We start from the raw sequence: 13488 nt of genomic DNA, 5'->3' as shown, positions 1-13488 counted from the left end.
AGAGCTTTAACACTTCCTTTTAAAAAATGACACTTTCTTCCTGTCTCATGGACAAATACTTTGAGAGGAATGTCCTCTGACGCCTTTCTTCTGTGTGTTGGAGTCTCTGTATCTTTGGCTGTTGGTTTTAGTTGATTGCTGGTGCCCCTGACTGTTGTCAATACGACTGCAACACAGGAAAGCTAACAGGTAGCTCTGTGTGCGTGGGCAGGGCTTGGGAATGCGGGCCCCACAGCAGCACCTGGGGAATTGTCAATTTCAGGATCTGTCGATCTTTTCTCTTTACTTGGCTTCCCAGAGAGAAATTCAATAATGTCCTATCTTGGGGGTGGCTGGATGAGGAACAGGCCCAGCTGTTGGATGAGGAAGGGGGCTGATGGCCTCCCCCATTAACTATCACCTCACCCCAGCCTTTGGCTGGGCTTGGGGTTCCCAAGTCAGAATCCTTCTAGCTCAGCCTTGGTCAGATGTAAACCATCTTCTACCAGGGTCAGAGAAGGGCGGTCATATGCCATCTGGGCTTGGGTCTAACCACTTCTTCCAATCGATACTATTTTCACATCCATCCTGAACTTCCGCTTTAGGGATACCTGGTCCCTCCATGTTCAAAGCATTTGGAGGATTCTGCAGAGCTAACTGGCTTGTTACCAGTTGGCTTTCTCCTTTGTAGACATTTCAGGGGGTGGGAAAAACTGGCACTAAACAAGTTTTACTCTTCCATCTCCCAAAGTTTTAGACCTCTCTTACGTACTGCTGCCGCCTTTGTTGTGTTCAGTCGCTTGCTGCTGCTGCGTCGCTTCAGTCATGTCCAACTCTTTGCGACCCCACACACTGAAGCATGCCAGGCTTCCCTGTCCTTCACCATATCCTATAGCTTGCTCAAACTCATGTCCATTGAGTCGGTGATGCCATCCAACCATCTCATCCTCTGTCGTCCCCTTCTCCTCCTGCCCTCAATCTTTCCCAGCATCCAGGTCTTTTCCAACGAGTTGGCTCTTTGCATCAGGTGGCCAAAGGATTGGAGCTTCAGCACAGCATCAGCCCTTCCAATGAATATTCAGGGTTGATTTCCTTTAGGATTAACTGGCTTGATCTCTTTGCTGTCCAAGGGACTTTCAAGAGTTTTCTCCAGCACCACAGTTTGAAAGCATCAGTTCTTCAGTGCTCAGTCTTCTTTATGATACAACTCTCACATCTCTACATGACTACTGGAAAAACCACAGCTTTGACTAAATGGCCTTTTGTCGGCAAAGTGATGTCCCTGCTTTTTAATATGCTGTTTAGGTTTGTGAGAGCTTTCCTTCCAAGGAGTAGGTGTCTTTTAATTCCGTGGCTGCAGTCACTGTCCATAGTGACTTTGGAGCCCAAGAAAATAAAATCTGTCACCGTCTCCACTTTTTCCCCTTCTATTTGCCGTGAAGTAATAGGAGCAGATGCCATGATCTTAGTTTATTGAATGTTGAGTTGTAAGCCAGCCTTTTCACTGTCCTCTTTCATCTTCATCAAGAGGGTCTTTAATTCGTCTTCACTTTCTGCCATTAGAATGGTATAATCTGCATATCTGAGGTTGTTGATATTTCTCCCAGCAATCTTGATTCCAGCTTGTGATTCATCCAGCCCGTATTTCACATGATGTACTGAGTATAAGTTAAGTAAACAGGATGACAATATACAGCCTGGACATACTCCTTTCCTGATCTTGAACCAGTCTGTTGTTCCATGTCTGATTCTAACAGTTGTTTCTTGACCTGCATACAGGTTTCTCAGGAGACAGATAAAGCTGTTTTTGTAGTTCATGGCATTTTCATTCCTTTAGGTCATTTTGGTGGGGTTCAAGAGGCAGAGAACATACAAATGTGTTCAGTCCACTGTGTTTAACTAGAAGTCCTTGTCCATTTTACAAACGTTTTTACACATGTACGTATAAGTTAATATAACTCATTTTGATTATTTATACATATACTTAACTTTTTATTTTTACACTGATGGCTTTGCTTTTCAATATTAGGTTTGTGAGCCCTTCTAACCCACGCAGATCTAGCTTATTCCTTTTATTGCAGCTTAGCAAGTGTTCCAGCAATCACTGTACCACATTTTTTCCCCATCCGTTTCTCTACTTATGTGTCTCAGACACACAAGTGATTGTGGCCTTTTGATCAACACACTGGCTCAATGCAAATCTAATCTTTATTGTTTTTATTCTGACGCATAACTTGTCACAGGGAAACAGGACCTTTTTTTTTTTAACTGTCTGCCAGTGACAAGGGCAAAAGAGCTAATAGTGGGGGTCTGAGAGCCTGGACAGGAAGGCCCTTCAAGGACCAGGCACGGGGCAGGCAGGAAGGATGGGAGGGTGTGGGCACCACACACACACACACGGGCATGTTCTCTCTCCTACAGGAAGGGTTTTCTAGAAGCATTGCCTGTACCCTGATGTAGTGTTTTTCTGCCAAACAGAGCCTACTGAAGAGGAGTGAATTAATGGCTTAGGGAGCTTTGTGCCCCAGCAGGGAACTCAGCAGAGGGCTGCTCTTCAGTGAACGAAGTCACAGTGTTCCCCAGAGCCCTTTCCAGCTCCACCAGCCCCAGGGGAGGGCTTCAGAGAGACCTAACAGAGAGCCAAGTTCAAGAGCAGATCCTGGGCCAGGAGGGAGGTGACTGTATCCATGTCTAGGGGCTTCAGCAAGAGGGGAAGGGGAGGTGGACCTCTCCTTCCACCTCCACTTGCCTCCTCTCTGGGGACCATGCTCCTTGCGGAAGGGTCACCTTCGGGCCTGGATGTCTTCTTCCACGAATACAAATATGGAGAAAGCCCCACCTCTGAAACAGCAGTGCACATGGGAAGGCCCCACGGGTGGGTATGAAGGCCCCTCCAGTCCAACCAAGACGAGAGCAAACTTAAAATGAACACGGGAGTAGGCTGGGAAGTGGGAAGGGCAATAAATAAAGGTCAGGGTGGAGTGGAGTGGCTGGGGCGGGGGTGGGGGGGCTCCCAGGAAAGAAGGGGTGCAGAAAGGCACTGGGTCCGGGGGATCAGACTCAGCCCCCCAAACACTGGTTTGTTGAGTTAGAGGTCACGTCCGACAGGGCTGGCGGCCAAGGGCTCCAGGACTGGTCAGGAAGGAACTGGGAGGGGTCTGACTCCAGCTCTCTCTCTCCCTCTCCCTCAGGCTCCTCCACTGGAAAGTCTGCCCCGTGCACCAAGCGCCCCTCTGCCCAGGGCAGGTGGAGGGGACCGTTGGAGGCCACGTAGCAGCGGGGGCTGGCCCAGGTGTGCCTTTTACCTTTGAGAGAGAGAGAAGAAAGGCCACAATAGAGTGAGCAGAAGCAGAGTCCCGCCCCAGGGACAGTGTGAACTTTGGGAATGAAATGCAGGAACATGGACTCCTTGCGGGAGTGGCCTGCACCTGAAGCAGCCACCCCGTCTGAAACTAAGTGGGGGAGTGCTGGGGAGCGCTGGGGGCTGAGCCCTGGGCCCAGCCCTGCTCTACTGCGCCGAGTCATTGCAGGCAAGTGTCCCACTCCCTGTGCTCCAGTGTGGCCATCAACACCTGGCTAATCAACACAGGTGATCCTGGGATGCCAGCAGGAGCAAATGGACATGAGATGGACCTCCCTGGTTGCCCAGTGGTTAAGACTTTGCCTTCCAAAGCAGGAGGTGCAGGTTCAATTCTTGGTTGGGGAGCTAAGATCGCACGTGCCTTATGGCCAAAAAAAAAAAAAATCAAAACATAAACAACAGAAGCAATATTGTAACAAGTTCAATATAAAAATGGTCCACATTAAAAAAAATAAAAAATAAAATTTTTAAAAAATGGATGTCAGAACAGAAAACCTTCCAGGCCTGTCCTGTCCAAGTAAAACTTAAACCCTGGAACCCTCTATGTGCTGGGCCACACAGCACATAGGTCATCAGGTGGCCACTGGACATGTCCTGAAGACCTATGCAGGTAGGTACCGCACGTGGACCCTGGAGCTTACCCTCCCCGTAACCCGGGAGGGACATGACGTGGTCCCCACTTTAATGATAATGCAACTGGGTGCCGAGAGATAAAATATTAGATTGACCCCTATGCAACTGCCAATATTTAACTATTTTTGATCTACAAAAATACAGTTGCATGTGGTTTGACCTGACGGTTTTCCCAGGTTCCCATGGGTGTGGATGGCAGAGCTGGGGCTAGAGCTCGGGCCTGCTGGATTCCAAACTGCCCTCTGTGGGGGACTGCAGGAGGCAACGGGGATGGGAGAGGACCCAAACCATGTCTGCGGCGCCTCCCTCTCTGAGACCTGCCCCCTGCCCCGTGTCACAGTCTGCCTCTCTTTCTCATGCTCATAATGAGGGAGAATGCAGGAAGGGGAGGGGGGCGAAGGAAGAGTGGATGAGGGCTCCCACGGGGTTTCCTGGTGGGTGACCCCACCCCACCAGGCTCCCTCAGCCATCCCTGTGCGCAGCAGGGGCATCAGTTGCTCTGTTGACCCACACAGCGTGTGCCTATGGATCCTCTGGCTGCAGAGGCACTCAGTCCAGCTGGGGCTTCTTTCTGGAAGGAGACCAGGGGCCAATCCTGCACCTGCACACTTTTCTCCCACTTGAGAGTGAGGACCCCCTTATTTCCTGACTGCATGATGGTCCCAGGCCAGCTGGGGCAGGTGGGAGCTTGGATTCTTGCCCTTGGCTTCCACACCCATCAAATGGGGATAATAAGCCCCCTGACTTCTTGGCCAAGAGAATGAAAGTTGCCCTTGGATGTGCAGGGTGAGCCGGGCTCCACAGGTCCTGATCTCCCCCAGCTTAGGATCTGGGACTGCTCTGGCCTGGGCTCTGTTTGGGGGCCAGCTGATTCAGCTTCTTCAGCCATGTGGTAAGTTTCTGGAGGTCTCAGAAACTGTCCCCCACCACACCTGGCCCAGGCTGGGCACACCCTCTGGTGGACAGTAGGTGTTCTCAGGGTGGAGCTACTGTGACTCTTACAGGGACGGTGAAATACTTGGAAAGATTACATTTTATAAAACTGAGGATGCTAACAACCGCTGTTACTGAGAACAGGTAGAGGTCAGCCTTGAGGTTTGGGTCCCTCCCTTTGTTCACTGTGGGCGGGGATGGGTCTGGCTTGCCTGGGTTCCCCCAGCACCTGGCACAGCGCTCAGTGAACGGGGAGAACTGAAAACATCCCCGAGAGCTCTCCAGTGTTGGAGCACAGATGAGGGTGAGGCAGGCCACGGGGAGGGGGGCAGGCAGAGAGGAGGTGGGCGGGTTGGGGGGCGAATTGGTACTCACCGGGGCCCTTTGGGTCCGGCCAGGGTGCGGGGGCCCCCCTGTGGGTCGGCAGAGCCTGTCCCAGTCTCACTGGCCAGGCTGCTCTGGCTCCCCGAGAGGCAGCTGGCTGGGCGGGTGGGCCCCATCTTCAGTGACTCCACACTGCCACCTGCAAGAAGACCCCGTGATTGGCTCCGGGTTGGGCCCTTTGGGCCTTGAACTAAGACAGGAAGGAACTCAGCCTGGACAAGGGAGCTGTTCGAAAGTCTCCTCATTTGGAATTGTGACCTGTATCTATGGGACTGTCTGCCAGAGCCCCTCCCCCTGAGAATGGCCACCCCCTTCTCCCCTATTCACATGGTTGCCATGGTCTAGTGGGACCCCCACCCTTTGGCCCACAGTCTTACAAAGACTACCGAATGGGCTGTTGGGTCACAAGTAGTTACCCACATGAAAATGGACAGTGCCCTCGGAGAAGGAGCATGTAGTGGGGGAAGTGTGTGTATATCTGTTAACACAACAAGAGGGGCAGTCACTGCTGCCTTTAGTAACTAAGGAACCCTCATTCAGACACAGTTGTTAGTCCCCGCCTGCTGAGAGAGCAGAGATGGGGTCTGCAAGACTCCACTCTGCCTTTCTGTCTCCTGGACCCGCTTGGTCACAGCTGAGAGTTGGTATGAAGAGAAAGGGTGAAGGCTATGGTGGTGTGGAGAGGGACAGAAGTATACAGCCTGCCCTGGAAACCAAGGCTGGCAGGTGAGTTTGCTCCACACTTTCCTAAGAGAGAATCTTCAGCTTAAAGGGGACTAGAAGGTCATCTGGTCCAGGGACAGTTTAAACCCCATGCATCAGTCCTGCCTACTGACACTGATCACTTGGAAAACTGCATGGAGAAGGATTCTAAGGCCCATGTCAGGCTCTTTGGGAGAGAGGATCATGATCAACTAGTAATGTCTGCCATGGGCACAGGAGCAGAAATAAAGGTACGTGTGCCAGGCATTTGGCATCTCTTATCGAGTGCAGATGGCCACCTGCAGGAATGACTTCCATATCAGTTCTGGCAGGAGATCATCCAGCTTTCCGTTTCTTTTTTCAGCTTGGTGCAGTTACTGAAAAGCTTTCTTCTTACGTACTAAAAATTAGCCTCCAGAAACATCTTGTAAATATTCCGGTCAAGAAGAGAAGCAAAAAGCAAAGGAGAAAAGGAAAGATATAAGCATCTGAATGCAGAGTTCCAAAGAATAGCAAGGAGAGATAAGAAAACCTTCCTCAGTGATCAATGCAAAGAAATAGAGGAAAACAACAGAACAGGAAAAACAAGAGATCTCTTCAAGAAAATTAGAGATTCCAAGGGAACATTTCATGCAAAGATGGGCTCGATAAAGGACAGAAATGGTAGGGACCTAACAGAAGCAGAAAATATTAAGAAGAGGTGGCAAGAATACACAGAAGAACTGTACAAAAAAGATCTTCATGACCAAGATAGTCACGATAACGTGATCACTGACCTTGAGCCAGACATCTTGGAATGTGAAGTCAAGTGGGCCTTAGAGAGCATCACTACAAACAAAGCTAGTGGTGGTGATGGAATTCCAGTGGAGCTATTTCACATCCTGAAAGATGATGCTGTGAAAGTGCTGCACTCAATATGCCAGCAAATCTGGAGAACTCAGCAGTGGCCACAGGACTGGAAAAGGTCAGTCTTCATTCCAATCCCAAAGAAAGGGAATGCCAAAGAATGCTCAAACTACCGCACAATTGCACTCATCTCACACGTTAGTAAAGTCATGCTCAAAATTCTCCAAGCCAGGCTTCAGCAATACGTGAACCATGAACTCCCAGATGTTCAAGCAGGTTTTAGAAAAGGCAGAGGCACCAGAGATCAAATCGCCAACATCCGCTGGATGATGGAGAAAGCAAGAGAGTTCCAGAAAAACATCTATTTCTGCTTCATTGACTATGCCAAAACCTTTGTGTGGATCACAATAAACTGTGGAAAATTCTGAAAGAGATGGGAATACCAGACCACCTGACCTGCCTCTTGAGAAACCTGTATGCAGGTCAGGAAGCAACAGTCAGAACTGTACATGGAACAACCGACTGGTTCCAAATAGGAAAAGGAGTGCGTTAAGGCTGTATATTGTCACCTTGCTTATTTAACTTATATGCAGAGTACATCATGAGGAACGCTGGGCTGGAAGAAGCACAAGCTGGAATCAAGATTGCTGGGAGAAATATCAATAATCTCAGATATGAAGATGACACCACCCTTATGGCAGAAAGTGAAGAGGAACTCAAAAGCCTCTTGATGAAAGTGAAAGAGGAGAGTGAAAAGGTTGGCTTGACGCTCAACATTCAGAAAACAAAGATCATGGCATCTGGTCCCATCACTTCATGGGAAATAGATGGGAAAACAGTGGAAACAGTGTCAGACTTTATTTTTTTGGGCTCCAAAATCACTGCAGATGCTGATTGCAGCCATGAAATTAAAAGACGCTTACTCCTTGGAAGGAAAGTTATGACCAACCTTGATAATATATTAAAAAGCAGAGACATTACTTTGAGAACAAAGGTCCGTCTAGTCAAGGCTATGGTTTTTCCTGTGGTCATGTATGGATGTGAGAGTTGGACTGTGAAGAAAGCTGATCGCCGAAGAATTGATGCTTTTGAACTGTGGTGTTGGAGAAGACTTGAGAGTCCCTTGTACCGCAAGGAGATCCAACCAGTCCATTCTAAGGGAGATCGATCCTGGGTGTTCATTGGAAGGACTGATGCTGAAGCTGAAACTCCAATACTGTGGCCACCTCATGCGACGAGTTGACTCACTGGAAAAGACTCTGATGCTGGGAAAGGTTGGGGGCGGGAGGAGAAGGGGATGACCGAGAATGAGATGGCTGGATGGCATCACCGACTCTATGGACATGAGTTTGAGTGAACTCCGGGAGTTGGTGATGGACAGGGAGGCCTGGCATGCTGTGATTCATGGGGTCGCAGAGAGTCGGACACGACTGAGCGACTGAACTGAACTGAACTGAACCTCTGGAGTAACTGTGAATGAAGCTGGTCCTATTCCTGGGAAGGCCCTTCATGTGTGGAAAGCAAAATGTGCCCCCAGGCCTTCTCTGCATGTACACCTGAGCCTCCCTTCCATCTGTTCGTGGTGGGTTTTTATTTTTGGCTGCTCTGTGCAGCTTACGGGATCTCAGTTCCCCGACCAGGGATTGAACCCACCACAGTGAAAGCCCAGAATCCTAACCACTAGGTCACCAGGAACTCCCTTTTCCATCTGTTCTTGAGTGGTGCCAACCCTGTAGCTCCCAGTTGTCCCAGCCAAAGACCCACTTTGCCTCCTGGATCTAGAACTGATCCACCAACCCCCACCGAGGAGCTGCTGGGAAGCAGAGGCCACAGGAGGAAGAGAGCCACTGCCCTCGGGGCTTGGGGAGCAAACAGTGCTGCTTCCTGCACTTCCTGTCAGCTAAGTCAGTCACTCACCTGACTCGCCCCAGGGTTTGTTGCCTTTCGGGTCCCTGACCCCAGCGGACGGGAGTCTGTCATCCAGGCTGGAGGAGCTGAGATCAGAGTCGCTGTCACTGTCGCTGGAAACCACTGGAAAAGAGTCACCAGCACAGGAGGTCACCCCCTACTGGCCACTGCCAGCAGGTGTGTCCGACAGAGGGGACCAAGGCAGGCCTCCTCCTCCTGCCAAGACAAGATAGCATGGGACCTCTGCCAGGACTGGTGTTTGGAGGATGGGGATGGCAGGGGACTCCTTTCTGCCAGGCAGAGAGGTGAGTGCCGGGGCAGCCCATCTCCACATGTCACCCCCTCCCTGGGGCTGGATCAGAAGCCTCTCGCTGCGAGGAGCCGATTATCCTCTTTGGTGCAGGCCCAACTACTCTGAAGCATGCACTTGGCAATGCTTAAAGGCATCCAGTTGATGCCCTGCAGGAATAATTCCAGTCCTCGCTGACCTGACAGAGGGCTCCAGGCCCCTGACATTCGTTAACTAGCAGAAGTTTCAGAACAACTCTGCAAGATAGGAAATAGCATTGTCCCTATTTCCCAGGCAAGGAAACTGAGACCCTTGACCACAATGGGAGGCTTACACTGGTGGGCTGGCTCCACAGACTGTGTTTATAACCACTCTGATTCCACTGGGAGAACTGAACTCTGAGCCAGCAGGTCTGGGCTCTCATCCCAGCTCATCCAGCAACTCCCAGTGGGGTCTTGTGAACGCAGAAGGGAGCCAGGCTGGTGGGGCTGGAATCCCGGGAGAGGGGAGGGGAGGGGGAGCTCCCACGGTGAACACCCACTGTGGTAGAAACCCTCTTTTCTGGACTAAATGGGACCATATTTGGCTGGTTAGTCAACAGTGGGAGTCATAATACAGGATCTAATCATACATTAAACATTCTATTTTCATTTTAAGCATAGAAATGTACATCCATTTGCCAATCTTTTGATGTAAGGCTTGGGTGCTTCTTTGAGATCAGCCCACATGGTCTTTCATGTCTAAACTGCATCTATAGTGCATTGCCTGTGATTCCCAGATTCCATTTCTTTAAACTGAAGCTGAGCTTAAGTGGCTCCAACAGTAAAGAATCTACCTGTAATGCAGGAGACCCCAGTTCAATCCCTGGGTCAGGAAGATCCCCTGGAGAAGGGAATGCCACCCACTCCAGTATTCTTGCCTGGAGAATCCCATGGACAGAGGAGCCTGGCGGACTACAGTCCATGGGGTTGCAAAGAGTCAGACACGACTGAGCGACTGACATTTTCAATTTAAAGACACAGCAAAGCAAGAGCCCAAACTCCCACCCTCCTCTACTTCTTCAGCCTCATCCCCCACAACTGCACAACCAGCTCTCCTGCCTGAGGCTCCTCTGGCCCGAGGCCACCTGGAGCTCCTACCAAACTGTCAGCACCTCCTGCAGGGACTGGCTTTCCTCCCCCCAGAATTCCCTGCCCACCCTTCTCCTCCTGGCGTAGTTGGGTACCACCTCCTCCAGGAAGCCCTCTATGGTCTCCATCTGGTTGGCTGAACACGCTTGTATTCTGCTACACCCGCAGCAACCAAACTTTCTGCTTTAAGTGTTGTGTGTGTGTTTTCCCCCAGCAGACTTGGAGGTTCCTGAAGGCATGGGCCAAATCACATCATGACTGAGCCTAGCGTGCTTCTCCCACAGACCTGATCCTGGGGTGGGGCAAGAGGGATGCTAACGGTTTGTTTCCAGCTTTGCCTTCCTCTGTCTGCTTAAAGATTTTGCTCTTTCTGCTGTGTTTCTTTCTCTCCTCACCCTCAAGGCAGAGTTCTGCTTTGGCTTTTTGGGCCTTCCGGATCTAGAATCAAAAGGAGATGGAGACTGGAGGGGTTGGGATCCACACGCCCGCCCCATTCATTGTATTTGAGAAATGTAAGTAAAGGCCTGACTTATTTTGCAATTGCTTTTTAGGTCCCAGACTGGGTTTCTTTGATCAAGAATCCACTGAGATCTGATTTTATGGGCATTCATTTTATAAGCATTTACGTATTTTTTGACTCACGCACTGACTGACTAACCGCCAACCCTGTGGGTCCCTGGACAAAGGGAGTGTGAGGGGGCAGGAGTGAGCAAGCAGCTCTCCTTTGGGGCAGATGCAAAGGGATCTGGAATATTCCGCCCCCGCCCCCCAGCAGGAGGGCGTCCAGCAGCCTGTTAGGCAGCAGGAAGTCCCTGAGGAGAACACAGTGACTGATCTCCACATTGGTTTTCTCATCTCTCTGGTAGAGATGCTTAAAGGCAATGTATTCCTTCTTCCTGACTTGGAATGTTCTTTCTGCCCCATGCTGGATATGCTGGATCTTTGTAATTCTAGGGTGGGGTGGGAAATATGAGGCTGGGGCAGCAGGGGATAGCGGGACATGACATGGCGCTTCATGGTATCGAAATACTGCCTGGATCCCTTGGTGCTAACGAGCAGGTGCTGCAGGGCATGACATACCAAAAGCGTGAAAGAGATGATGGGAAAGGACATCCCAAGACCCCGGGTTACGGGGGGCCAGCCCATTCACCCCATTCCTTCACTCTGCTCCCTGTCCTGTCATCTGTGGTACCTGGTCACAGTGTTGGGTTAAGGGTGGCCTTAAGTTGCAAGAATACTGCTGAGCTATGTTGCAAGAGCGTGTTTTGCTGGGAGGGGTACGTCTTGTCCAAAGCCCCAACCCTGGAGGTGGGGCTCGGGCACCATGTTGCCTGGTTCCCATATGGTGCCTATGCCGTGCAAGGTATAGAAAAAATAAACCTCCCCAAGTGACAGTCAGTGGGCTTGTTCTTTGTCTCCTTTTATAGAACCCCAAGGGCCATAGCCGTGGAAGCGGGGGAACAGCCCTAGATGACAACTAAGCTCACAAAGGTGTTGCAGAGCAGAGAAGCAGCCAGCCGAGGCCTCATTCCTTTTGAGTGCATCTCCCTTGGCTCAAGCATTGTTGTTCATTGTGTCTGGGATTTCAAGCAGGGGGCCAAGCCTCAGCTTAGAGGTCTCTGTGATGCAAACCCAATCCTGTTTCTAATCCACTCTAATAAACCTCATTTGAAAGGAATAGCCCAAGGAAGTTGGCAGTGTTGACACCTGGCCTTGGCACTTACTGTCATTGGGAAAGAAAGATGCTGAAGAGACAATGTGGAGAACATCCCTGGACACTGCCCAACGCAAATGCTGTTTACCCCAATTCTCCAGCAGCAAAGGAAGAAGTTTTTCTTCCTTCTCCTCCTCTAAATGTCGCTGTAAAACCCAAACCTTGGTTAATTTGCCGTTCGATTGCTGTTGCCACCTTTCTCTCTACACGGCAGCTGCGATCGTAAATCTTCCAGGTCTATTAACAAAGCTTTTAGGCTCATAAATCTTTTGGCCCTTGCTCCTCCATCTTCAAAACACTCTGTGTGTCTGAAGGCTGATTTTTCACCTCTCATTCCCCAAAGGCTGAGTCTAGGATGGCCTGGTTGGTGACAAGTGCTTATATTCTGCCCACGCTTGATTTTTCAGGTTGAAAATGGGAAAACACCAGGGAGAAGACTGTCTTGATAGCTTCCCCAAGAAGGAGGTGTCCCCAAGTGGATTCACTGGAACTCTGCCAGGAGGCAGGGAGGAGCAGGGAGGAGGCCCCCTGCTGCAGGGGCCTGGGCCCCTGGACCACTTGCTTGGGGACCTGTCATCCCTGAGATTTTCCCGTCATGCCCCAGCAGGGCTGCCCCACTCTGCCTGGCTCTCATCCTCAGCAGCGGACAACACCAGCACCAGCCACGCTCATTTCTCTGGGTATTTTTTTTTCCTCCTGGATGGATTTGCAATTTGATTGTCACCATGGAAACTCAAGAGTTTTGGTACATGAAGGTGGGGGGAAGTCTTCCCTTTTGGAAAGTCTTTTCCAACTGCTGCAAAGAACATGTGTGGCAGCTGCTGGCTTGTGGAGAAACCTTGCCTGCAATGGTCCAGGGGACACGCAGGATGCTGCCTACGTGACCTCACAGCCCTGCACTAGGATTTAGGGAACCTGTTTCCTGGTTCTGATCTGCCACCCTCTCTCTTTGTGACCCTGGGGGCACCTCTTAGGGCACCACACACAAAAACAGGCAAACCTAGATAGCCTAGACACTCTGGGTCTTGAATCCTAGGATTCAACTTCAGGTCAGCTTTGTTCCATCAGTGGAGAGATCCCAGTGCCCCTCTCTGGCTGAGAGGCGAGGGGATGTGATTTCTGGGCCACACGACATCCGCCTGCCTGGCACAAGGACAGCCAGCAGCCTGTGAGCTTGGGAGGCCCTTATGAGTTGCTGCTGCTCTGCTTGGAGGCTCCCAAAGCCCCCAGAAATTATGGGAATTAGAGAGGAAGAGATATTTTCAGCAAACATTCTGCCAAGGCAAAGCAGATGGTGGAAAATTTTGCACACTAAAAACAACAAAAAAATACCCCAACTTTTATTGTAAAGGAAAGATAAGGCCCCGGGGAATGCAGAGACATCCCCAATTAGCCTTACCCAGCCCACCAGGCTGGCGCAGCTGCAGAGAAGAGTCGAAAAGATGTCCCCACAGGGACAGGTGATGGCTGTGCCACCCGCAAGTGGCGCCAGCCTTGCAGCCCGAAATCCCACCAAGATGCCTCCCACGTCTGGGGCTCTGTTTGGCGGCAGCAGAAGGGAGGTATGGGGGTGGTGAAGAGGCACTGGCTCTGAGTCAGACAGACAGTG

The 13488-nt window shown here is 50.7% G+C and overlaps 1 protein-coding gene across 2 annotated transcripts in view; it reads right to left on the bottom strand.

Annotated features, from left to right (window-relative positions):
* Positions 1-5277: 5277 nt before the first annotated feature.
* RPH3AL (rabphilin 3A like (without C2 domains)) overlaps positions 5278-13488 on the bottom strand; it is a 139934-nt gene continuing 131723 nt past the window's right edge. The window contains exons 7-8 of one of the 2 annotated variants that reach the window (XM_088828752.1): positions 8756-8869; positions 5278-5429 (exon numbers count right to left, since the gene is read on the bottom strand). In XM_088828752.1, the coding sequence (XP_088684878.1) occupies positions 5278-5429; positions 8756-8869 (266 nt within the window). Of the gene's footprint in view, positions 5430-7732; positions 8104-8755; positions 8870-13488 lie in introns of those variants that run through there. The other variant, XM_088828753.1, reaches the window with a different exon arrangement.

This window comes from Moschus berezovskii, chromosome 20 (genome assembly GCF_049115385.1).
Source record: "Moschus berezovskii isolate FMDL1 chromosome 20, NW_MosBer_1.0, whole genome shotgun sequence".
NCBI classification, from domain to species: domain Eukaryota; kingdom Metazoa; phylum Chordata; class Mammalia; order Artiodactyla; family Moschidae; genus Moschus; species Moschus berezovskii.
Note: the sequence above shows the minus strand (reverse complement) of the source record. Positions and strands in the feature narration are given on the sequence as shown.